The 27,412-nt window shown below is 37.1% G+C and overlaps 1 protein-coding gene across 2 annotated transcripts; it reads left to right on the top strand.

The window, feature by feature from the left end:
* The first annotated feature begins 8,261 nt into the window (after nt 1-8,261).
* On the top strand, nt 8,262-19,028 carry LOC113357497 (DNA polymerase zeta catalytic subunit-like). Of its 2 annotated transcripts, none has more exons than XM_026600908.1 (24): nt 8,262-8,509; nt 8,636-8,718; nt 9,185-9,242; nt 9,347-9,396; nt 9,505-9,617; nt 9,692-9,734; nt 10,047-10,115; nt 10,262-10,306; nt 10,545-10,716; nt 10,815-10,906; nt 10,988-11,377; nt 11,499-12,365; nt 12,465-12,846; nt 13,421-13,624; nt 13,710-14,164; nt 14,508-14,653; nt 14,767-15,361; nt 15,510-15,656; nt 15,955-16,230; nt 16,364-16,471; nt 16,689-16,894; nt 17,174-17,477; nt 17,651-18,265; nt 18,639-19,028. In XM_026600908.1, exons 1-24 carry the CDS (start codon nt 8,398-8,400, stop codon nt 18,810-18,812), a joined length of 5,706 nt encoding a protein of 1,901 aa, XP_026456693.1. In that variant the 5' UTR covers nt 8,262-8,397; the 3' UTR covers nt 18,813-19,028. The 2 variants fall into 2 exon arrangements, with proteins under 2 accessions (XP_026456693.1, XP_026456692.1); XM_026600907.1 differs by having other exon boundaries at nt 10,262-10,417.
* The last annotated feature ends 8,384 nt before the right edge of the window (nt 19,029-27,412 follow it).

Genomic DNA, 27,412 nt, shown 5'->3' with positions numbered 1-27,412 from the left:
GTTAACTATTTGTGAACCAACTAAGTGTACACGTTTAGGTATGGTTACTCAAACCTAAATGAATACACTTCATTTGTGTGTGACAAGCAAAATTTCGTTCTAATTGTTGAAAGATATTAGCTTGGTTGAATCAGGTTTTTCATCTAACGGTGATTATTGAATGTTTTGTTACCAAGGTAATTTGGATTGCAAACCCTGATTTGAAAACTATATAAAGGAGACATCTAGCAATTGGAAAAACTAATCCCCACACCTCCTGTGTGATACTAGTTGGTTTTGCTAGAGTCGATTCTCCTTTAACCTTAGGTTTTTTCTCGAGACCCTGTAGGTTAACGACTAAAAGACTTCATTGGGATTGTGAATCCAGGCGAAACTACTTTCTTGTAGTTGAGCGAGCTGATCTTGCCATTTTCTATCGTACGAGTTCAATTGAATAATTTACTTGAGATTATATCTCCGATAGGGCAAGATAAAAAGAAATCACAAACATCTTCGTCTCATCGTTTGTGATTCCACAATATTTAGTTTCGCTACCATACAATTTAGATTATTGTGAGGTGATTGATAATACTAGGTTGTTCTTCGGGAATATAAGTCCGGGTAATCAATTAGTTCATGTTCACCTTGATTTATCAAAAGATGGAACAAAACTCATAGGTTTATCTGTGGGAGACAGATTTATCTATCATCGTAGACTTTTATGTGTGATACAAATTTGTTTATTGAAGTCTTCGACTTTGGATCGTAGCAACTCTTAGTTGTGGGTGAGATTAGCTAATGGAATCAAGTGCGTAGTATCCTGCTGGGATCAGAGACATAAGGAGCGCAACTGTACCTTGAATCAGTGTGAGATTGATTAGGGTTCAACTACAGTCCAGACCGAAGTTAGTTTGTAGTAGGACAGTGTCTATAGCGGCTTAATAAAGTGTGGTGTTCAATCTGGAATAGGTCCCGGGATTTTTCTGCATTTGCGGTTTCCTCGTTAACAAAATTTCTGGTGTCTGTGTTATTTCTATTCCACATTATATTTTGTTATATAATTGAAATATCATAGGTTGTGTGTTAAGATCAATCAATTAGAATATCCAACCTTTGGTTGTTGATTTATATTGATTGACCTTTGAATATTGGTCTTTGGTACCATCCAAGTTTATCTCTCTAGTATTTGATAAAGACTCGCAGATTTCCATTTTCTTGAGTAAAGATCAAATCGAGAGATAGAGATATTAACTCCTTGATATACTTTTTATTAATATTGAGTCTGACTGTCTAGTTGATTCTCATAAAAGTATATTAGATTTAGTCCATACAGATTGCTAATCGAAATATTGGGTGAGGTTGTTGTACCCCCGTTTTTCAAGGGTCTTAGACCGTAAATAAACACGGTTGATCAAATAACATGTTGTAAAAACAACTTCTCCTCAAAACTTTAACGGTAAGTTTTTGTTATGGAGCATTACCTTGCCATTTCCTGAATATTCTTATTCTTCCTTTCTGCAATTCCATTGGCTTGTGGAGTAATGGGTGGTGTGTATTGTTGAATAATCCCCAGTTTATCACTAAATTCAAACACTTTGGTGTCCTTCAACTCAGTTCCATGACTGCTTCTAATTTTCTTTAGCTTGCGACCGTGTTCATTCTGGATTTTATCAACAATAATCTTAAACTCACTTAGGTTTTACTTTTATGGGCTAAAAATGTCACCCAAGTGAATATGGTGTAATCATCTACTATAACTAAAGCATACTTATTTATAGCAACAATATGTTGTTGAATAGGACCGAAGAGATCCATATGAATTAAATCAAGTGGAGCTTTAGTGAGAATATCTCGAGATGATTTATGTGGTACTTTAGTTTGTTTACTCTTTTGACAAGCACCACATACACCATCAATCTTGGCGTTGATTTTGGGAACACCTCTAACAAGTTCTTTGTTAATGATCTTAGTTAGAAGACAATAATTGATGTGACCAAAACGCTCATGCCAGAGATGTGTTTTCCACCTTAGTCAAATTGCAATAATTATTAAACTGAGTATCCAAGAGATAACAATTATTTTTACCACGAGTTACCTGAAAAATTACTTTTCCAGTCTTGTCTACAATGTCACATCCATTTGCACTGAAGACAACTTTATGAACTTTGTCACAAATTGGACTAACAAAAAGAAGATTAGCAGTCATACCTTTAACGTATATGACATCATGGATTTCGGGAACACCTGGTAATTTGATCGTCCCTTTTTTACTTATCTAGCAACAACTCCCACCTTCAATGTTACTGGTCCTCCTTCAAAATCGTTTGTGTTCACAAACCAAGAAAGATCACCTGTCATATGCCGGCTACATCCACTATCAAGGAACCATTGAAAGGGTGATGTTGATTTTAGAGAAAAAGCTCCCACACTAAAACTACTTTCCCATTTGGATTTTCATGTTAGTTTTGTACACCTCTTTAGAGTAGTAAACAGTTGTTCAACTTTCTTATGAAGATCACTAGCAACCTTTAAACTTTTCTTAAAAGGTATACATGTATGATGGAAACGATCATGAGAACCACATAACATACATGAACCAACATCACAAAACTTATCTGAAAAATTGTGAGTCACATCAGGTTTCACAAAGCCTAATTCTCGCTTATCTCCTGACTTACGACAATCCTTCAAAGAGGAATTAAAGGAGTTTCTCAAATCCATTGAATATTCTTTGACAGACTTCAAATCCTTATTCTTTGCAATATCTGCAACAAGATCAGTATTGATCCGCATTTGTTCATCTAAATTTTTCTGGAGATCAACTACCTTTTCAGAGCATTCTCGAAGATCAAAATCTTTGATGTAAATTTCGCAATGAAGACCATCAATTTTCCTTATCAATCGTTGTTTTTCTCGACAAAGATTTTTGATGATTTTCTCCAGATCAAAACCCTCAAACTCATCGATGGTTTCTAGAATACACTCGGAGTTAGGTGGATCTAAAACGGGTGGAGCATTAACAGAGATTTATTGTCCATACACATTGGATTACTTCAAACACAAACTTATAAGGTCTTAGCATGTTTGCCTGCTATGATACCAATTGAAAAAGCCGGGGTATAACAACCAAACCAAATAATTCGTTCGACAATCTGTATGGACTCAACACCAATTTAATTTCGAGAGCACCAACTTAAAAGTGAGACTCAATCAAGAATTATATCAAAGAGTTTTTATCTCTTTCTCAATACAATCAGCAAATCAAACAGATAGAAATCCGCGAGCCTCATTGATATGAGAAATAACTTGGACGGTACCAAAGACCAATGCCTAAATGTCAATCAAGTTCTATCTAACAAACAAGGTCGGATTTATCAACTGATTAAACTACGCACAACCTGTGATATTTCAATTATATAAACAAATATAATACGGAAAAGAAATAACACAGACACCAGAAATTTTTTTAATGAGGAAACCGCAAATGCAGAAAAACCCCGGGACTTAGTCCAGATTTGAACACCACACCATATTTAGCCGCTACAGACTCTAGCCTACTACAAGTTAACTTCTAGTGGAATGTAGTTGAGCCCTAACCAAGTCTCACACCGATTAAGGTACAGTCGCTTTTCTTACGCCTCTAGAACCATGTCAGATTATGCACACCTGATTCCCTTAGCTGATCTCACCCACAACTAAGAGTTGCTACGACCCAAAGTCGGAAAATTATAAACAAATATGTCTCCTACAAATATGTCTATCATTCATTTTGTTTGTTCAGTCTTTCGATACAAAGATCAAGGTGAACAAGAACCAACTAATAATCCGGTCTTATACTCCCGAAGAGCAGTCTAGAAATATTAATAACCTCACAATAACCTAACTGATTAACAGAAGAAGTTATTACGGAATTACAAGAGTCTGGGACGAAGAACTGTTGTGATTACTTTTTATATCTAACATATCAGAGATAAATCTCGAGCAAATCTTAGAGAAGATAAAACTCAATACGATAGAATAAGTAAGATCAGAATATGCAACCACATAGAAAGCAATTGGATCTGGCTTCACGAATCCCAAATGAAGTCTTCAAGCCGTTAACCTAATAATGATTTTGGAAAACCTAGGTTAAAGTATAATCGACTCTAGTTTGCAACTAGGACACAAGAAAGTGCCGAGATTAGATTTTCCAGTTGCTAGAGTTCCCCCTTATATAGTCTTTCAAATCAGGGTTGCTTACAATCAAAGCTAAGATATCTTAGTAACAAAGCATTCAATATTCACCATTAGATGAACTCCTGATTTAAGATTCAAGCTAAGTTTGCTTAGAAATTAAGCAATCAATCTCCACCGTTAGATGGTCTTGGCTTGTTACACACAAATGAAATGCACTTGTATTTAGATATGGGTTACCATACCAAAACGTGTATATTGAGTTGGCTCAATAATAGTTAACTGAAGTTAGCCACATGAACATTTTGTCTTAGCCATATTCATCTAACACTTCTAGATCAATCAATCATGATAAATAATTGTTCATGATTATTTATCATAAATAATTGTGTTTCAAATAGAGTTGTTCAATTGTTCACTATCTCATAGAAATATATATGAATAAACTGAATCGAAATCGGTTTGATTTGTAATCGTACAAAGTACATATACAAGAATCAATTCATGAACGTTAAGCCACGGTTTGCAAAGTTAATTTGCATTACCTTAAATCATAAATGTTTTAGTTCATGAGTATGAGAATCATACATTGCCGATTTTAGAACTTCATCACTTTGTTCGCAAACTAGGTACGTGAACAGTAGCTCTGGACATGGGTAATACAGACCTGAATCATCACAATACAGTTCATATATTAGGTATGCGTACCGTGTTGTATCCAGACATGGGTAATTGTTCTTAACTCTCATTTCAATCATTGAAACATCCTTGGAAGACGATAATGGTAATCTCACACATACCATTAGCTTCAAGTAATTTTCAAGTGATCGAATGATCAATACGAAACTTCCCAAGCTAACATCAAATGACTGTCTCACACAAATGATATAAGATATTCAAGGTAATTTTCACATGATCATCTTTTGACTTTAGTTTCTAACAAATAAATTGTCTCCAACTAAACTCGTCAAGAATACGATGAACATAGCTAAAGCAAAAATCTTCCAACACATATTTCGTTAAATAGATAAGCGATATAAACTCGGCTCGAAATATCAAAATTTTATAATGTAAAAGTCTATATAGATATACGACTTAGTCTCATTAGAAGATAAAATATAATAGACTTCTGAATGGTAGATAAGTTTTAGTCTCCATTGATGAAGTTCCTCCAAGCTCATCAGTAGATCTTCTTCTTCAATTGGTAAACACCGTGAAGTCTAAAGATCAACTACATTTTATCATTATCCGAGACATAGCTATAAGTAGACTAGAAATCAAGTATATAGTTTTGATCAACTAAACTTGAAAAACAAGCTTGAGATAGCAACGCTTGCGAGTTCGACCGAACAGTGCTCTAACAATGACAACTTTATCCGTGGTCCGTAAAGTGACCATCTTACCTCGGTCCGAAAATCACCATCTATAGTGGCAATGTCTGGTGATGACTTATGTGCAATTCTAGCTTGTTTATATTTTTTACAAGCACCACAAACATCATGAACCTTAGCATTAATTTTGGGCACACCTCAGACAAGTTCTTTGTTAACGATCTTGCCTTGAAGGCGATAATGGATGTTACCAAAAATCTCATGCCAAAGGTGTTTATATTTCACTTTAGTCGAGCTACAACAAAGATTGAACCGAACATCAAGAAGATAACAATTATTTTTTCCACGATTACCATGAAAATATACTTTTCTTCATTTATCCTTAATATCACATCCTTTGGCATTGAAGACAACTTTATGACCTTTGTCACAAATTTGATTGACATAAAGAAGATTAGCATGACATACCTTTGCCGTAAAAAAAATCATGAATTTCAGGCACTCCAGGAAGCTTGACCGTTCCCTTTTTTCTAATATAGCAACAACTCTCATCCCCAAAAGTTACAGGTCCTCATTTAAAGTCGTCCACATTCACAAACCACGAAAGATCATCGGTCATGCGTCGGCTACATCCATTATCGAGAAACCACTGAAAGAGTGAAGTAGACTTTAAAGCGAAAGCTCCCATACTGATATTATTTCCCCCTATATTAAGATATCTTGTCAGATTCTTTGTAAGTCTTTTAACGCCAGAAAGAAGTTTTTCGGCTCTTTCCTGAAGAACTTTAGCAAACATTAATTCTTGTCGAAAGAGCTTACATGTATGTTGGTAATGATTACAAGAACCACAAAACATATAGGAGCCAACATAAGTAGTGGTTGCATCATCAGATCCTTTCAGAAGAATCTGATTCATATCAGGTTTAACAAAGCCAAGGCCTCGTTTATCTCCTGATCGTCAATAATTCTTTAAACAAGAATCAAAAGATAGACGAATTAGGTTCTTCGAGGAATTGTATGTTTTTTTTTAAGATTTCAAATCCTCAAGAGCTTTTGTTAAGGTAGCCTTTGATTTAGCTAACATGGAAACAATTTCCTTGTTAATATGGTTTTGATCATCCAATCCTTTTTGAAGAACCCTTTCTCTTTCAGATTCTTCTCGAAGATCAAAATTCTGATGTATAGCTCACAAAGTTCATCAATTTTTCTTATCAATCGTTGTTTCTCATGACAAATATTATCAATGACTTTATTCGGATCAGTACACAGATCATCATTGATGGTTTCTACAATATACTCATAATCGATAACCTGACTGCTCCTATAAAAGCAATGGATCATCATGTCGGTTGTGACATCGTAATACATGAACTTCCTCTGATACCAATTGAAAATGAGAGGATACCAAGTACACCATCAATTTTTTTCGCTTGATAGGATTATGAACATGTGTAGTACTTTTAAGAATCAAAAGATGCAAAAACTTAAAAAGATCAAACACACAAGAATTTTGTTAACGATGAAAACTACACTTGCAGAAAAATCCGGGATCTCAAGCAGATTCGAACACCAAACTGTATTAAGCTGCTACAAACACTAGCATACTATCATACTTCATACTGGAGTGTAGTTGAGACTCAATTCACCCTCCAAGCAATTCAGCTGCAGTCATGCTCCTTATGCCCCTTGAACCTCGCAAGACTCTACAAATTGATTTCCTTAGCCGACGTCCTTTACATCCTAAGAGTTGCTTCAACCTAAGTGAAGACTTTTGATACAAATTTACCTCTATCAGATAAGCCTATTTGATTTCCCTTTAGATCGTTTAGATCAAGGCTTGAAATTCTGTTTGCAATAGAAAAAGCTAGCAAACCTCACAAGTATGCCTTTGTATTTTATTTTTTTTACCTATTTCTTTATAACCATCATACATTTTGTTAATAGGAGCTTCAAGTATAGCACTGGAAAAATCAAGCTGGATTGCAATTTATGCCATTTGAAAAAAAAAATTGTGTAGAAATGTGAGGTTTCAGATGTTAAATATAAATTTTGAGCTACATATATTTGTAGGTGGTAGAAAAAGATCTAATTAAGATAGAGTCCATACTGAGCGCACTATCACCATCGATTGAGTCTTGATCGTTGGTGGTAGAATCGCTATCACTTGATAGAAACTCTGTCACGCAATTTATTTCCATCGTGACTCACCGAGTTTGCCAAGCTACCTTGCACCGAGTTTGCCAAGCTACCTTGCATGTTAATAATAATAATACAAAAAAGGTCTTGATCGCTGATGGTAGAATCTCTATCGAATAACTCGATAGAAACTCTGCCACACGATTTACTTCCCATCGTAACTTGGCGAGTTTGCTAGCTAGCCACATTACATGGCTAATATAAAAGAAAAAAGATCTTTCATAAGTACCAACCTCGAAATATACTCCCTCTGTTTTTAAAATGATGATATGCTAGTTTTATGGGCAATATATTTCCTTCAATTCAAAATAATAGGTTGGTTTTATGGATAAAATTTTATCCATGAAACCAACAAGTAGCAAGTATATTTTATCATTATCAAGTTGCCGGTCTTGCTATAGCCGAGAAACACATATGGCATGGCAAATCAAAAATTTCGCCATTTGCCATATTGTCCCTAGCCAAGAAAAATTTGGGATAGCATTTTCGTTTTCGAACCTTGATCTAAACCAAGGAGGTGCAGATCCGGGTATATATATGTCACTGCGGCTCCCTTGGGGAACTCAGCTGGGACGCGTACCACTACCATCTATATAATGCCCTAAAACAGGCGCCAACGGAGTCTAAAAAACTGAATCTCTCTCACTAAAAACCCAAATTTCATTTCCCTAATTTTAAATTCACGTTTCCACTGACAATCTTCTAAACATAAATTAAGATGGAGAAACCGAAATCAGAATCGAACATTTTCAGCGTTCGAATTGTTTCAATCGATCATTATATGTCGCCTCCAATTACAGACCTAGATATTTCTTACAGTAGTTTTCAAGGTAACTCTACTCTTCTCCACTTAAAAAATGTTTTGATTCTGTTGTAATGTTTTTTTTTTTTTTTTCTGAATATTAGGGTATCTGTTAATTATTTTGATGATCATCATAATTTGTTGCGACTTAAAGGTGGAGTAGTGAATGAAGTTCCAGTTATACGAATTTTCGGTTCTACTCCTGCTGGTCAGAAAACCTGCTTGCACGTACATCGTGTAAGTTCTCTTTACCATTTCTTTATTATTCAAATTTAGCATTCAAATCTGTATTCCGATAGTTCCTTAAGTTTACAAAAGTAGAATTCAAACAAGGTACACAGTGCATTTCCATAGCTTTACCTAAATCGTAATGTGATACAGGAGAGTATCAATGGTTAGAATTGGAAGTTACTAGTAGTTTAGAAGAGTTTCCGATTTTTAGAGTTCCTAATCGGGATGTTTTTTTTTCTTCACATTCTTCTAACAAGTTTGCTTTTAGGGTTTAGGATTAGGTAGGTAGTATCCCTTCATAAGGGAGTTACTGAATTCAAAAGTAAAGAGTGTCCAAAGTTATTGAGTTCAAAAGTTATTAATAAGTATGACAAGTTATTCATTCATCTAATTGGATCATATATCTGTATGATTAGAGAAAGTGCTAATAATTAAATGCATTTTGACTCATGGTAATTGTCTTTTTTTGTAGGCTTTACCTTATCTGTATATATCCTGTTCAGATATCTCACTGGAAACACCTGAAGAAGGTTATCAAATTGCTGCTGATCTCGTAGCTTTCTTGAATATCAAACACTGCTATTTCTTGTTCTCACTTTATGGACATTTTGTTTTCAATTCGTCTAAATTATAGGTGACAAATATTTAAGGCTCATATCTAGTGCAATCGAAAAGGCTTTAAAGGTATCTGCGCCTCTGAAAGGTTATGTTTTGTTTTTAGCATTCATATGTTGTTTATTAGTACTGATTGATTATATATTAAATGGAGGTTGTATTCTGAAATCTTTTCAGTTTAAGGGAAGTGCTGGTAATAGAAGACAACATGTGCATGGTTGCAGTTTGGTACGAGCAAGGAAGTTTTACGGTTACCATCCCACGGAGGAGCTATTTGTAAAAATATACTTGTATCCTGATGGTTCTACTTTTGTTGAGATTGGTTTTATTTTCTCTATCGTAGAAGGACCTTGACATAGTAAAGATATTACCCGCACGAAGTTGCTCGCGTTGCTAAACTCCTTTTGGTATCCAAGAAAACTTGTGTTGTGACTCTTTGGGCTTTTAATTGTTTCATGAATATTTCATTTGATGTTTGCTTGCATAATTGTTGGAATAATGGTACATATAATATGCTGAATATGCACTACTGATTATTTGAATCATACTGAGTATGAACCCCCCTTGTTCTGCTAATGTTGGTCTTAAACATCTTTCACCTGGATTATCTGGCTGTTGCTGTTCACCAGTATGATTTAATTTTTAATGCTTTACTTGAGGTTGCTTACTTGTGCAAAATTTATATTTGTCAACTGAAGTCTGAAACTACTTGTTTGCAGGATGGTGCAATATTGGATAAAAGTTTCCAGCCGTATGAATCACATATTCCTTTCCTGCTTCAGTTTATGGTTAGGAAAATTATTATCTCGATAGTTGATGTTGTCTATATAGGCAAAGATAGAGTAGTAACTTATAGAATTGGTGCTATCTTCTTTATACCATGAACTTGGGCAAAAAAGTAGATGATTCCTATGTTACTTTTGTAAATTTGTAGATCGACCACAACTTGTATGGAATGGGTCAGCTACACGTATCAAAGGTGAAGTTCCGCCATCCTTTACCTGATGGTTTCACCCCAAAAAGGGATCACTCTAATGACCAGAATCAAAATGTTACAGAGAAGATAACCAGTGCTTCTGCTAACTTTCAGGTCCCTTTCCTAACCAATTTAGTTACTTGTATGCATACTGAGGATTCTTATCATCTGCTATGCTTGTAAATTCTGATAATAATAATAATTATTATTATAATAATTTGGCTGTGGAAATTTCCATTAGGCAGACCCAAGTAATGATGCATTTCTGGGTTCTCCAATTTGGATATCTTCCACAATTCCCAGTGGGTGGATGTGGCCTTATCCTATGGAGCATTGTGGCTCGTTTGATAAAGGTCTTGACCTCAGTAAGCGTCAAAGCATTTGTCAGCTTGAGGGAGATGCGATTGTGGATGGTACGCCTGATTTCTTGATACTCGTTCAATAGAAATGTTCACTTATCCGTTGTATATGAGATGAAGTTTACATGGTATTCTGTGTGTTTAATGTGCAGAGATTCTGAATCAACAGCTGAAGCTATACTCATCTATGTCTCAGACTCGACCAGATGTGAAAATGGTTCAATCACTCATACCAATTTGGGAGGTATGTTGCTGTAATCTTGTCTCTCTGATGTGTGAAGATTTGCTTTCTCTAATGTTTTATAAAAGAACTTTCCTGACTTAGGAGGAGTATGAAAGAACGGGTTTGCATGAAGCGCCGATATCTCCCGATCCTAGCAAGCCACTTCCTGAACACGTGCTGCAAACTTTTTCACACGGGCACGAACTCGAGACTGCATTCTGGAATATGTGCAGGAAAACTGATAAGGCGTCATCCTATCAAAATACTCCATCGGCAGAGGCTGAAAATTTCATGCTCTCTGTAAGATCTTTAACTGATGTCGGCAACTTGGTCGACTCAGGAGAATCTTCGAAGTGTCCTGAAGAAGTTAATGAAAACTTTCCCGCAGATGCTGGAAGATCACCATGCAAACAGGGTCAGGGTGAACATGAACTGGTACCAGGTGATGAGGGATTGCTAACATCTGAAATGCCTGAGACCTCAGATTCTAAGGTGACCTCTCATGGTTTTTGATGTTCTTACCCTCAAATAATTGTATCATAATTTGCTAGATTTGATTATTTAAAACCAATCTCTATGTCTTAAGCGTGCCTAATATCATTTTCATTTCCAGATAACAGATACGGAAACCCTTGAAATTTTGCGGTGGCTTGCTTCATCTCAAGCAGCAAATGACTTAGACACAGATGATGAATTTGTCCATGAGTTGGTTCTTAGTCCCTTTATCCCCAAAGAGAAAATAGACAGGGTCTTAGAAAACGCTAATTTGGATCATGAGAGCGAATCCCAAAAAGAATGTCAAGACATACTTGATTCAGTTGACCACGTGGCTTATGATGAGGATTTCAAAGATCGAATGGTCGCATCTCCGGTTCGTAGCTCTCTATGCCAAACATCGTCAGAAAATACCATTCCTCAAGTAGATGGTTCGCATGATGATAACCCAGTTGATCATGTTGGTAATACAAATGAAAAAAAGATAAGTAATGAATTGGAAGGACCTTCATACCAGGTACGCGAACAAAAAGGCGTACACCTTGATAGTAAGATGAAAAAGACCAAAAGGTTATGGGGATCCTTACCTTTTTCCAATGAGGAAAAGTTAGACAATGATTTAGAGTGTTTTAACTCTGCTGATTCATGTGCTGACATGATACATCATACCTCTTCCCATTCTTCATCTGGAAACAAAATTGACGAAATCTGTGAAGTATCCACAACCAATAATAGTACACCTATTTCCAGTTTAAAAGAAGGAAAGCAGCTAACTGGAAGTTCCGTAAGGGATTTAATGAGGAAAAAGCGACGCACCGGAATTCAGCCATGTGGAAATTCTGAAGCAAAGAAGATTCTTTCATCAAAGGACCTTAAAGCGGAGGCATATCTCTGTCCAAAGCAGCTAGAATTTCATACGGTGCATGATGGAGAACCAGTTCCAACTCACGGAAGTAGTTCATTTCGTTCAACATGCTCATCAGAGGTATTGTTCCCGGACTTGTGCAATTTTTTAGTTGTAGTGATATATTACTCAAGGAATATGTGCCCACATTGCAGTGAATTGGGAATCTTCGGTTTTCAGGTGAGACCAAGTGATAAAGTGCATGTAGGAGCTTCTGCTGTAAGTGGAATTTTTAGGTTCTCAGACCTCTGTCATTTGCCTCATGATTCCAGCTCAAGATCCGTGGAAGATTATAACCAGGGCGATTGCCCAACATTACAGCGGGTACCTGGAGTCATATTTAACACTTGCAAAAATCCAATTACTGCAGTGGATGTGAATCCGGCGCAGGTTGACAATCATGCCAGTGTTGAACAGGAGAGACCTACCTGTTTGTCAATACATGATAGTTCGTTATACAAATCCGTTGAGAGTAAAGGAGGGCCTTCTGAAGGGATCTTAAGCAAGAAACCCTGTATGATAGATGAGATCAAAGGCTTATCTGACGACCTGTCATATCAAGGTTTGATATAAACAATTTATCTTTTACTGCGAAGGGACTTCTACAGGTTCCATGCTTGATTTGTACGTGTCAGGTGGAAATTTAGGTTTTCACGTTACTCTTGGACTGTGCTAAAATTAATACGATGCATATAGTCGATCTTTAACAAAAGATTGCTCATCTTCTATATAACAAGGGGACAGCAGGTTTTAGAATTTTCCATGTCTGACACGTATTGGTGCTCATGTAGGATATTGATGGTCGCACTGCAGTCTCCATTATCCTCTAATGTTTGTCAGTTTCCTTAAGAAAATTGAGGAAGATGAAACCAAACTCATTTAACTTTCTAGCCAACTCTTCCACCAAATTTGTCTAGTCAGATATACGTCTCCTTCTACCTAGAGTGTTGCGTTTTCTTCTCCATGACCCATCTGTTTGGTTCTTAATCTTTGTCTAACATCCCATACCTGGGTGTGATGTTGAGGTCTCTATGTTGGATGCTGTCACTCGTACCTGTGTTGTTGTTGCATAGCTTTTTTTTGCTTTCTTTCATCTTTTTCCTTTTTACAGCTGGGATTCTCCCATTTTTTTTCAGGCTACTGCCAAGAGAAGAAAGAAGATCAGTGCAAGTCTGTTCTAAATTTTCGTAAAGAAACTGTTACTGGTGTTCCTACTCTTTACCAGAATGATGGTTCAGTCTTATACTTACTGACAACTGTATTTTCGCCACCTTCTGTGGATAGTGTTCAAAATTGGCTTTCGCATCCGCAACTGCAAAATTCTGCAGATGACAAGCCAGGTATGAAGAATGACTATCTATGAGCAGGTCATGTCGGTTAGAAGGTCACTCCTCTGATCTAAGTTTTTTCTCCCTCGGAATTTAGGTACCCCGGAGACGAATGTCCAATTATCACTGCCAGAATCATCTTCTAAACACAGTGATGGTCATGGATTTTCACAGGAGGAAAATGTGACAATGTTGCCCGAGTCCCCAAAACCCCATGAGTTACGTAGGAAAAACACACAAGGGTTTCCGGCTGGTGTTCTTCATGAGAAATCACGTGAACCAGAAATCGAGTTGTGTGCGGAACCATTTTTGGATCCATCGAGGAAAGAAGACCCTCCATCCCTTAAGGCAGAAACTGTTGTCTGTCATCCAAATAAAACATGTCTTGAACAGAGTAGTTTAAAAGAAAAAGAGCTCATCGAAACCTGGCAAGATGTCTCTCAGATTTCAGGCCCAGATAGAAGGTCGAAGCTTACTCCTCTCAGCCAAACTGGCTTTCGGGATCCTGCTAGTGTTGGTGCTGGCCAGCAGCTAACTTTGTTGAGCATAGAGGTATTATTTATTTTGTCATTTGCATTCTACCTTTTTAGTGCATACTTTTGTATAGCATCTAGAATATGAGTTACGTGTTTTTGGGGTGATGAGACCTCTATCCTTGAAAGTGAGGATGGCTACTAAGTTCTATTCAACGTTGTACGTATTAAAAATGTAAGTTAGCCTCCACTTTTATGAAGGTTATGTTGTAGCAGATCATCCCTAAAAACTTCAGCTGCTGGCTGCTAGTATTACTTACTGGAGTATCATGTCTGGAGATTGACCATTTGCACAATATATTTGTCTTGCAATGTTCGCTTGCTCCAAGTTTTCATGTACTTGATTTTGTTCTGGTTAACAGATTCACACTGAATCAAGAGGAGATCTTCGCCCGGATCCTCGGTTTGATGCCATCAATGTTATTTCTCTTGCAATTCAGGAGGATAATGATCATGTTCCTGAAGCTTTTGTGCTTTTGAGAACTAACATTGGAGAATCATGTAGGAGGTTAGTAATTTTACTTATAGATGTGCATTAAATTATTTTATCTCATCTTAGGTTTTTATAAATCTGAATGTTAATTGTATTCTTAATCTTTCATGGGTCTTTTGCTACTGTAGGAATCTTGATGGGATATCTGGCTGTAAGGTGGTTACTGTCTCTGAAGAGAAACTCTTGTTCCACCATTTCGTGAAAATAATTAGATTGTATGATCCAGATGTTTTGTTGGGTTGGGAAATTCAAGGTGGTTCAATTGGCTATTTAGCTGAAAGGGCTGCGCATTTTGGTCTAGGTCTATTGAGTAGCATATCTAGGATGCCTACTCCTAATAATAAAACTCCATCTGGAAATCCGGCTTCTCCTGCAAAAGAGATACCAGATAATTTGCTACCTGAAGCACTGATGTCCGAGATGATTGTTCTCGAGGATGCAATAATTGGTGATGAATGGGGTCGCACTCATGCCAGTGGTGTGCATGTGGATGGAAGAATTGTTCTAAATTTTTGGCGGCTGATGCGAGGAGATATCAAGCTTAATATGTATACCATTGAGGCTGTAGCTGAGGCAGTGGTGAGGCGCAAAATCCCGTCCATTCCTTTCAGAATATTGACACAGTGGTTTTCAAGTGGTCCTGGACGAGCGAGATTTCGTTGCATCGAGTATGTCTTAGGAAGAGCGAAGCTGAACCTTGAGATAATGAATAAGCATGATTTGGTAAGTCAACGTTTGGTCGCAATATACGCCACAAAACCTGTTGACAATGACTTAACATACTGAAATATGAAACGATTAATGCTATAGTTGTCTTAGCTATATTAAATTACTTGTAGACCCCATGTGTTTAGATTTTGTACTTTTGCAGATAAATCGAACATCAGAGCTTGCTCGCGTTTTCGGCATTGACTTTTTCTCGGTTCTTTCTCGAGGATCCCAGTATCGTGTTGAATCTATGCTTCTGCGATTAGCACATACACAGAACTACCTTGCCATCTCGCCTGGGAACCAACAGGTTTTCTGCCTTCTCATCATAAGTCTGTTTTTTGTATTATGTGAGTTTTATTTCAGGGTGAACTCAGGTTCAGCCATGCCAAATCTACTCCATTTTCTTCTTCTACTGGGCGTATTCCAAGATACTTCACTTTACAAAGTACATATTGAGAATTACTGACGAAAGCTTTTACACTAACAGTGTATAAATTGCCAATATTTCTTAAATTTGGATCCAGTGTGCAATGTGTTTTTGAGGTGAAGTACCTAATGTCGTAAATGTTATTTGGGATTGGCTGATCAAGTCGAATTTTTATCAGGTAGCTTCCCAACCTGCAATGGAGTGTCTACCTCTTGTAATGGAGCCTGAATCTGGTTTTTATGCGGATCCAGTTGTTGTTTTGGATTTTCAGTCTCTTTATCCATCTATGATAATCGCATATAACCTCTGCTTCTCGACATGCCTTGGTAAAGTCATTCCTTCCAAAGAAAATACACTTGGTGTCAGCAAGTATGTGCCAGATCCCCAACTCTTGGCAAATTTGAAGGATCAAATAATGCTCACTCCTAATGGTGTCATGTATGTAACTTCAAAGGTATGTTTTCACACATGATTCTTCTTAATCGCCTCTCCAACAATTTAGTGGCCAGTGTAGTCTTGGTGGTATTATGGGTTACACTTCATCCAACTTATTCATGGTATCAGCAACATTTGTTTGTTCATTACAGATCCGAAAAGGTGTGCTACCCCGTCTGTTGGAGGAAATTTTATCAACTAGAATCATGGTGAAGCAAGCAATGAAGAAATTGACACCTTCACAACAAGTTCTGTCTAGGGTGGGTAGTACTTACTGACCTTGATTTTTCTCCTTCGAGTTTGCCCCTATTGATGTCATTTCATCCACTTTGGACCATGGCCGAGCAATATGTGCCAATCACTGCAGCGGGTTTCACTGAGGCTCTCCACAAGTCTTAGCCGCTCTTGATTCAAGTTGTTGGCATGAATATTAAGTTATAAGCTGATGGAGTGTTATTTTTTATCTTTTCCGGACAGATATTTAATGCAAGACAGCTTGCTCTGAAGCTTATTGCCAACGTAACTTATGGTTATACGGCTGCTGGCTTTAGTGGCCGCATGCCTTGTGCTGAGCTTGCTGATAGTATTGTGCAATGCGGTCGTAGAACTCTGGAGACAGCCATTTCTTTTGTAAATGCACATGAAGAATGGAAAGGCCGAGTAATATATGGTGATACTGACAGGTATTGGAACACCTGATAGGAATTTATGTACTTGTGTGAAATTTCTAGACTACTTGGAGGTAGTAAACGATCTGTAGTGCTTTTTGTCGTGGCACATTCAACTACTTAAATCCTTAGCTTTCAGGATCTTATTGGTGGTTCCTAAGCGTTAACAAAATCCAAAATAAGATGGGTTGTTTTTATGGTCTATCATCTGCTGATATTCTGTCACTTTTTATCTCGTACTTTACACTGTATGCTGTGTGATTCCTTGACATGACAATATCCATTTTCTGGTAGCATGTTTGTTCTCCTTAAAGGACGATCAGCAAAGGAAGCTCTCTTAATTGGACAAGAAATTGCATCTGTGATTACGTCAATGAATCCATATCCTGTCGCATTGAAAATGGAGAAGGTTTATCACCCCTGTTTTCTCCTTACAAAGAAACGATATGTTGGGTGCAGCTATGAGAGCCCATCCCAAACTGAACCTTCTTTCGACGCTAAAGGTATTGAGACTGTGCGGAGAGATGGTTGTGGAGTAGTATCAAAGACATTGGAACAATCACTAAGACTTTATTTTGAACAACAGGACATATTTAAGGTAATGGCTAATTTATATGTTACTTCAGCATTTGTGCTTATGATGTGTGATCTCCTCCACCAGTAAAACAGCAACAGCAACCGCTTTCCTGCAGTATTTCGATTATGATTTATGAGATCTGTTGGCTAATTTAGTTTTTTCTTCTTTCTTTTTTTTGGTTTGATACCCCTCAGGTTAAAGTATATTTACAGCGTCAATGGACACGTATTCTGAGTGGTAGGATTTCTCTTCAAGATTTTGTGTTTGCGAAGGAGGTCCGCTTGGGTACATACAGTGCTAGGGCCTCTTCCCTTCCTCCAGCTGCAATTGTTGCCATGAAAGCAATGAGAGCTGATCCTAAAGCAGAACCGCGATATGCTGAACGGATACCTTATGTTGTAATCCATGGGGAGCCGGGAGCACGTCTTGTTGATATGGTTGTAGATCCGTTGGATCTCTTGCAGATCGATTCTCCTTTCAGATTAAACGATCTTTATTACATCACCAAACAAATAATTCCTGCTCTACAGCGAGTTTTTGGACTTGTGGGTGCAGACTTGCACCAGTGGTTTTTGGAGATCCCCCGTCCAGTTAGGCCGACAACTAGTAAACTCCAGAACCATGCGCCAAATGGACAAAGAAACAGAATAGATTACTATTATCTCTCCAAGCATTGTATCCTTTGTGGAGATTTAGTTCAAGCATCAACTCGTTTGTGTGAAAAGTGCTCTAGAAAAGGACCAGCTGCGGCCGCTGCTGTGACAGGCAGAACCTCGAAGCTAGAGAGGGATATTCAACACCTTGCTGCAGTAAGTTAATTCTTTATCTCTTGTACATGATGCTAGAAATTACGGTCACAATATTGCTTTTTAAGATGTTCACATTGGACTGTAAGTCGGGCTTGCTGGGTACTTGGACTGAAGTGATCTCCCTGTCTGATATACTCAGGCCTAGCCTAAACCTACCCTCTGATAGAAAGTCTCAACTCTTATCCCAAGCATGCTACATTGGCTTGATAGATCATGGCCATTATAGGATTTCTATGTTAGCTCTTAAATGGCTAGACGTCTCCAGGATTTCTAATGTTAGCGCTAGTGTTGTCAAACCCGAAAGTGTACCTGCTGTCGGTTGCAGTTTTCCTTGTGTTATAACTTTCAGCTGTGTACGGGTGTTGTCCAACAGATATGTGGCCATTGTGGAGGCGGAGACTGGATCATAGAAAGTGGAGTGAAGTGTACATCGCTTGCATGCTCAGTATTCTACCAGAGACGTAAAGTCCAGAAAGAACTTAATGCTGTTTCTACTGTTGCAACTGAGGTTGGTTTCTACCCTAGTTGCATGGTAGAGTGGTTTTGACCCAAGTCAGTCTCCTAGAGATGGTAAATAACTCAATTATTCAGCTTGTTGTCAATATATTTTTTACGGTTCATCTCATGTATAGTAATATGTACAGCCCTGCCTGTACATTTTTGCTTTATCATAAACCTTCATTCTTACAAATGTATGTGAAGTTTTACGAGTGTAGCTAAATTGACATGGTTGTATAAAATAGTGATAAATATCTTCTTCTCTGTCTCTAATGTCTCCCTTGCAATATGAATCTGCCTTATAGGAGAAGATACAGTCAGTTTTTATCCTACCACAACTTCTAGGGAATGAAAACAAGAAAAAAGGGTATGTTTTCAAAACAGGTCCTAAGAAACTGACTGTATTCAAATTTGTTTTCGAAAATTGTACCAAACAGGTCCTTAGAAACTTAAGAATGTGGTTGTTCAAAAGTTAAGAAGAGTTTTCTGTTTTCGGAAACACTGAAAACAGAAAACGGCTGAAAACACATTTGGCAGAGAACTGTTTTTAAAATTTGTTTTATAAAACAAAAAATTTACACGAGAAAAGGAAAACGGAATAAAATCGTTTTTACAGCCTGCAAGCTTCCTCTCTCTTCCCGTCGATTCCTCTCTCTCTAACCTACCATTATATGACTTATTATTTGTGGATTGGTAATGCATCATCTAACTTCGATTCATAAGTAACATTACGACTCAATCTAATCAACTGTAAAAAAAAAGATAAAGAACGAGGGAAGAGTGACTTTGGATTTCCCTTTAGGTAATTAATGTAAGTATGCAATTCGGGACTTGCCGAAGAGGATCTTTTTTTTCGATCGGTAAATTTTTTGGTGTTGATGAGTTTCAAACTCAGGTCACTACTCACAGGTATCATCACCTGGTGAGCAAAATTCTTTTTTACAACTAGAACAAATTTACAGGGCATATACATGTTGTTCACCATTATGTTGTTCTATATAGTTGTATGGACCATTCTACTCATTGCCAATTGGTTTTGAGTTGGAAGCCCATACAGTTATTTGGCAGTTTTCAAAACATATCATTTTTCTTGTTTTCATTTTCTTTTAGACTAAAAAGGATATTCGCTATGAAATTTTGAAAACATATTTTCAAAGATCAATTCTAAGTTACATCCAAGGTAATGCATATAACAATCGTGTTAGTGCATATACATACAACTATATAGTGGATTTAAGCTAAGGGTATAAGCAATGTGAGACTATTCCTTCACACGCTCCCTCACGTGTAGGGCACTAAGTCGTTAGACTTGGCTCTACACGTGGACCTTCGTACGTCGTTTGACTAATACGGGTCACGTCGTTTGACGCGCCTACCTAGCTCTGATACCATGTCAAATAACTGTACGGACTTCCAAGTCAAAACCAATTGACAATGAGTGGAGTGGCCCATACAACTATATAGTGGATCTAGGCTAAGGGTCTAAGCAATGTGAGACTATTCCTTCACAAAAACAATTACAAATGAATTTGAAACCTATTTTGAGGCATACTAGATTTTTATTGAGGCATAAAAGATAATGCCAAAATAGGGTCATTAAATAAAAAACAACATCACCCCTCATCCACCATTTTTGATAATGACATAACTACCCTTATATAATTAGTGTAAATGATTATGATTTGAATCGATTAATTATGAATTTTAAGGATTGATTAAACATTAAATTATTAGTGGTGAATTAGTAGAAAAATCAAATTTATGTGAGAGAGTTGGGATTTTTGAGAGGAAGAAGAAGAAGTGAAGAAAAAAGGTTTGGGTTTTGACTTTTGAGATTTTAGTGATTAGAAGTGACTAAAATGTGTGATTCAAATCAGAGGTAAACTTCTATCGAGGTTAAATTTCCTTTTATAAGTTGAATCTGCCAAAAAATTGAATTTTTAAAACCCAGATTTGCTGACCAGATGAACAGTTCGGCTGATAAGTTATCAGCCGAACCTAGGTATAATTTCAAAAAAACAGAGGTTCAGCTCAAAAGTTATCAACCGAACTTCACTCAGAAACTGAATCATCCACTAGGTTCGTCTTGAAAAATTGAGGTTCGGCTGGAAAATTGAGGTTCGGCTGAAAATATTGTAAAGTCGCATTAGCCGAACATAGTGTTTCTCTAAATCATACACTAAGTTCGGCTCAAAATTGATACTGCAAGATCAGCCGAACTGATCTTCTGAAAACCCTAATTTCATCTTTGAAATCATATTCTACCGATCAAACAAAATAAAATCAATCAAAAACAAGATGGGTTTGTTACGCATACATTCTAAAATACATCTAACAACAATTGAGATTTGGATTTCGCATTCCAACATCGCTCAGTTCGATTCGTGTTTCCTTTGTTTGATTAATTTCTTTATTGAATTGGAGTCCTAGATGTTTAAGTTTAAAGTTTATTTTGATTTTTAATTTTAGGTTTTTGAGTATAAGGGAACTATGACAAATTGAAATTATTTAGGGATATATAGGTAATTACACTACCTTTAGACACCCCTTATAAACCCACCTAGATAATATAATGGATGAGTATGCCTCAAAAAAAATGAGTATGCCTCAAAATAGGTTTCATGAATTATGATAACATTTTCCAAAAACACTACCAAACAGGCCCTTACTGTGTCAACCATATTAATCATAATTGTATTGGGCAATGAGGCTGATGTAGGATCATGAGAATATTTCCAGGTGTCAAGGTCTCAAAAGAGCAGACCACTTACAATTTAAGACTTTTTCCACCAGAATTCAACTCCAACGTTAGGATCAAGGTATTTTAGGAATGATGCCATGACAATTACTTGGTACGGTAATCAAAACTTGATATGATTATGTACTTCTAAACGAATTTATATATATATTTTCCTAATTTCATGGTTTCCGCACCCGAACCCGACCAAGCCCATTAAGGCTTTATAGCGTACTCCCTACTCCTTCTTCCTTGTGTTCATGAACGGGATCGGAAGTTGAGTTTAGGGTTTCCGGACCGGTGTGATGTCTTCATGAATTAAGGGTTGTTGTTTCACAATTTTTGTTCTTTTTCTTAGTAGCAAGTAGTTGTGTCAAGAAGGAGCCAATCTAACCATTATCTTCAAAAGGAGCCACTCAAGTAAGATCAAATTTATTCTCTTTGTGTTTATAATAAACAATTATGGGAAGAACTAAGGGAAATTCCTATGGTAATGTTCAAATGAAAAACTTTGTTGAGCCAGGTGGATGGCCAAACTGGTTTCTCCACTATGGAAAAGAAGTGGGAGGTTGAGAGTTAAGCGCCCGGACGAAGTCCCAGCGCTGGCGCGCGTCGTTAAAACGCTGACGCTTAGGTTCAAGCGCCGACGATTCAAGAAGCAACGCGAGCGATCGTAGAAGAATCGCCGGCATTTCAATCAAGACCGCCAACGACTACTTTTAAACGGTCAGCGATACGACTAGTTTCTACCTCCATAAATACAGCTCGAGTTTGATCTCACAAATTCAGAACAATCTTTCATCCAATCAATCTTTTCTTAATTTCAATTTCTTTCAATTTTCAACCATGAATTCTGATTTTGATTCTTCTGAGGAAGATATGGAGATGGATGAAATGTTGTATGAAGAAGAAGAAGAAATTTGTATGGAGTTTTTGCATCAAATGGATGAAGATGCAAATAAAGATAGAAGAAGGCGAAATTTTATGTTGCAATTACAATCCGGGATCATACCAAAGCCTTTAGAGCCATATGAAGTTGCGACTAGAAGATGGACTTGGCGAGATCGACATTTTTACCACGAAAATATGATGCATGATTATTTTAATCATGATTGTGTCTATTCCGATGAGGATTTTCAGCGACGATTCCGCATGGGCCGCAATTTGACGCAAAGGATTATTTCCGAGCTTTGTCAGGTACAACCTTTATTTAATTATCAGTATAATGCACGACATGTACGAGGCTTTAGTTCCGAACAAAAGGTCAATGCGGCCCTCCGTGTACTATGTTCAGGGTACCAGCGGATTCCATGGATGATTACATCCGTATTGGGAAAACAACTGCCTTTAGGTATCTCAAATTGTTTTGCGAAACAATTGTCGGGCATTTTGGTCCAACCTTTTTAAGAAAGCCTACTCAGGAAAATGTTCAAAGAATAACTGAAGAAAACATCGCGAAGGGTTTTCCAGGAATTCTAGGTAGTCTTGATTGCATGCACTGGACGTGGCACGCGTGTCCGGTTGAATGGGAAGGCCAATATGAGGGTCATTATCCAAAACCAACTGTAATTTTGGAAGCTTTAGCTAGCTATGATTGTTGGTTTTGGCATGCCATTTTTGGAATCCCGGGTTCAAATAACGATCTCAACATTTTGTATAAGTCACCATTGTTTGAAGATCTTAAGAATGGGATCTCGTCGCACTGTAATTTCACCATCAACAGTCATCACTATACTCAGGGTTATTATCTAGCAGATGTAATCTATCCAGAATGGTCAACTATGGTTCAAGCTTATAAACAAATAGGTTTTGGACCGACGACTTCGAAGGATATGAAGTACTTTAACACCCAACAAATGAAATGCAGAAAGGATGTTGAACACGCTTTTGGAAAACTGAAAGGAAGTTTGCCATGATAGCTGGGCCGACACGCTTTTTTGATATTCAAAGAAATGAACAAAATTATGCTGACTTGTATCATTCTGCATAACATGGTCATTGAAGTAACCAGGTGTGACCCAACCTGGACTAGTTTTCCAGATGAAGATTTGGCGCCCGATCGGTGGTGGAGCATGGGCGTCCAGCAAGATAATATAGACTTGCCACTGACAGACTCTAAAACCGGGGAATCTATGGACAACTAAGACAAGATGTAACTAAGCACCTTTGGGATTTAAAAGGAGCAAGAGACGATGCGCGGGGGTGAGACAAGGCAGAGGGAGAGGGAGAGGCAGATAGATATTATTTTCAATTTAGTGTCGCTTATTTTAATTAATATATTTTTTTAATTAAAGTTGTTTGTAAAATTAAAATTGAGGCAATTATATTAAAAGTAATTTTAAATAAACGAGTACAATTAAATTAAACAAGAATTAAAATCAGTTATCAATATTGTATTCATCTTCGTTTTCTTCCAAGGCATCATCTTCGTCTTCTTCCACATTCACATACTGGCCAGTTTGTTGAGGGGGGACTTGTTGTTGTTCGGCCACGACTTGTTGTTGTTCGGCGACGACTTGTTGAGCTTCGGCCGCATCCATTCCCTTAGTCCATGCAACAAGTTGTCGTTCATTCATTATTGAAGTGTTTAAGTAGAGTAACTTGTTTAGCTTACAATCCCTGTAGTATTGTTCTCGCGAAAGACGACTTTTTTGTTGATTATTTATAGCAATGCTACGGTCCCTGGCTCTATCTGCTTCTATCTGCATCTCGAATTCCTTGTGATCAGCATACTTGAACTCGCTTGAACCTCCTTATAATGCTCGTTGGACTGCGTCTCTCGCTGCTTTTGCAGCTTTCTGACCCCCTCTTCTTCTTCTCTTGACGTTGGTGTTAACGTCTAGATTAGTGATGTGTTGTTCCTGACTACTTGGAATTCCATCAGGTGAGGAAGCAAGCCCTACATTCTGAAAATCCTGCGAGAGTGGACCATGTGGTAATCTTGCAGGCACTTGATTACTTTTCAGCAAGTACGGATTAAACTCGTTAAGCGCCCTCAAAATGGTGAAACAAGTTTCATGTTGGAAGCCCTGTTTGTGGGATATTTGCCACTCTTCCCGACATCTTCGTTCCACATCCGGTTTGCCTTCACCACTTCTTATGTTATGCCACATTTGAGTAATCAAAGCTACAAATTCACTAACGGCTGAAATTGTGTGAAAACGATGAGATAACCCATCGGCATCACGTCTATTGGGGTTACCTGTTTCTTCACAATTTTTTTGTAAAATCTTATCATAAAAAGTTTTTTTCTTGATAAATACCATTGATTTCATCTAATGTATATAATACATAATTTCTGTAAAGTGACTCGTCTCCATCCATCGTATACTTGACACCACGAATTCTTGTGTTTCTTGGTTGTGATTGTGGTGTTTCTTGTTGTGTTTCTTGTTGTGATTGTTGTTGTGTTTGTTTTGGTGTTTGTTGGTGTGATCGTTGTTGTGAGGATGCCATATTTGTTAGAAATGAAATTTATAGAGATGAAATTTTTTCTGGTAGATTGAGTTGATAAGAATAGTTTTGTTTGCAAAAAAGAAAAATTAGAGATGGTATGAAATTGTGTAATTTTAAGGTAGTGATGAAGAAGGTGTGAGTTTTAAGTCTGAAGATGGACTGAATTTATAAGGGAACGAAAAGGAGTAACAGTCGTAGGATGGAAGGATCCGTTGGCGCTTCTATGTCAAACGCTGGCGCTTTCAGGAAAAACGCTGGCGTGTGAAATAACAACGCGCGTTAGGAAGACAAGCGCCAACATTTTTTGGACAAGCGCCAGCGTTGGTGCCAAGGTAGCTTGGCCTTCCATCAAGCACGCGCTACGTGTTCCATCTCACTCAACAAACCAAAAAATTTGTTGGTTTGTACATCCATTTTTCATGTTTGTTGAGTCCATAGTGGGAGCAAAATCAACAAACTTCAAGTTTGTTGAGTCCATAGGAACCGCTCTAAAGGAGTTAGTAAGAAACCCAAGCCTAAAGAGGCCCTTGAACCTAATCTTCAAGAAGAACCTAGGGTGAGATTTGTTAATAAGGATTTTCATGAAACCTACGAGAGAATTTCTACTAGAGAAATTATTCTAGAAAGAAATTAGAATAAGGGTATGTTAAAAGACAAGATCTAGGTTGTTTTGATAAATATGAACTAGGAAACATCTTTTGTGGTTTTGGAAAAGGATTTGATATACTTACAAAATTATTTTATGCAAACATTTATGATGTTGATCTTAAGAAGTTGTGTTTTACAACTATTATTGGAAGAAAAAGGATCGATGTTACTCGAGAATTGATTTCGGAACTCACCATTATTCCTATTGGTGATTTTCGTCTTCCAAGACCAAAGGGAGAAAAACCATCATGTGAAACCATTTCTCTCAATCTTTGTGGAAAGAGTGTTGGTTGGAAAGATGGGCAGTTTCCTACCGAAGAGCTTAGCATGGCTTTAAGGTCTTTAGAAAGTTTGGAATTCCAAACATTTGTCCCTCTATGGTAGAAGATGCTCGTCGGAGTAGTGAGTTTGCGGAGTTGGTTTATTTTCTTGAAATGGGTACTCAAGGTCTTGACATTTGTGGATGGACTATTTATCAAATGGTTACAATGACCTTATCCAACAAGAAATTGGGGTTTCCTTGTCTTATTTGTGGAGAACTCGACATAGATCCAATTGGAAACTCTATTGGAGCTCCCATTTTAGTTCGTAAAAGTACATTTAAACGTATGAGAACAAACGAGAATAAAATAAAAAGGGAATCTATTTCAACTCTTGACGGTTCTTGTGATCAAACAACATTGAGTATTCTTCAACGAATGCACAAGGATGTTTGCAAGATCAACTCCAAGATAAAAGGTATGCAAAAACAATTATGTGTGATTGCTACAAAATTTCCCGACATCAAGGACGAATTAGATACGATTCAAGCTTCTATGGGTGATTCCGATGATGAAGAACACAAATAAATATTTTGTTATTTTATCTAGGATACTTCTTGTGAGAATTATTCTTACTTTTGAGAAGGACAACTAGGGTTTGGTATAGCAAAAATTGTGATTACACAAGCTATTTCCAACGATTTTCATCTTGCATGTTTTTAGATTTATTTATTTAAATTCTAGAGTTGTTGGAAGATGAACTTGCAGTATGTAATCCTTATTGGTTTAATTATTGCAAAAGTCTTATGAAATATACGTGCCTTTACGTTTTCGTGAATCGAGCTGATATTTCATATATGCTCAGAAGTTAAATCTATTATGTTTTTTATAAACGAAAAAAATATAACAAACTCTTTGAGAATTTTCTTGCAGTATTGATTTACTTGTGGTCACACTTTTGTGTTTTTACTGCTTGACACACTCCATAAGATTTTCTTATGATGAGTCGTACCGATTAAAATTATCTTTTGTCCGTAACTGGCGTTGAGATTATTTTAAGTCGATTTTTGGATACAAATCCGTGTGATTTGTTAATGTCCAACAAAATCCTTCTTTTTTATAAAGCAAGGTCACTCATGTTATTCTCTTGGGAATAACATCAAATGGGGAAGAGTTCTTAAATGAACTTGTGCTTAATTTCTATATCCTTATGGGGTGTGTGGCTATGGAATTTAATGGGGATGCTTGTATCTTAAATCTCCTAGATGAGCCCTAAGTAATTCTTATTATGTGATATCATCTAAAAAAGTTGATATGAGGAGTTGCATTTTAACTATGTTATAATGTAGAAACTCTAACTTCCTTAAAACTTCACATATCTTTTGATTGTATTCATTACGATACGATTTTCGTACCTTTGTTAATTTTAAAAGGGGGAGAATTATTTAATAGTTTCATACTACATACATATGGTTTACAGATCATTATGTAAGTGGGAGTGAGTCAATAATCTATAGGTTTCACCTATTATGCAAAAGATGTAAGTAT

Source organism: Papaver somniferum, chromosome 3, assembly GCF_003573695.1.
Source record: "Papaver somniferum cultivar HN1 chromosome 3, ASM357369v1, whole genome shotgun sequence".
Lineage (NCBI taxonomy): Eukaryota > Viridiplantae > Streptophyta > Magnoliopsida > Ranunculales > Papaveraceae > Papaver > Papaver somniferum.
The sequence above is the reverse complement of the archived record's forward strand: the minus strand, read 5'-3'. Positions and strand labels throughout refer to the sequence as shown.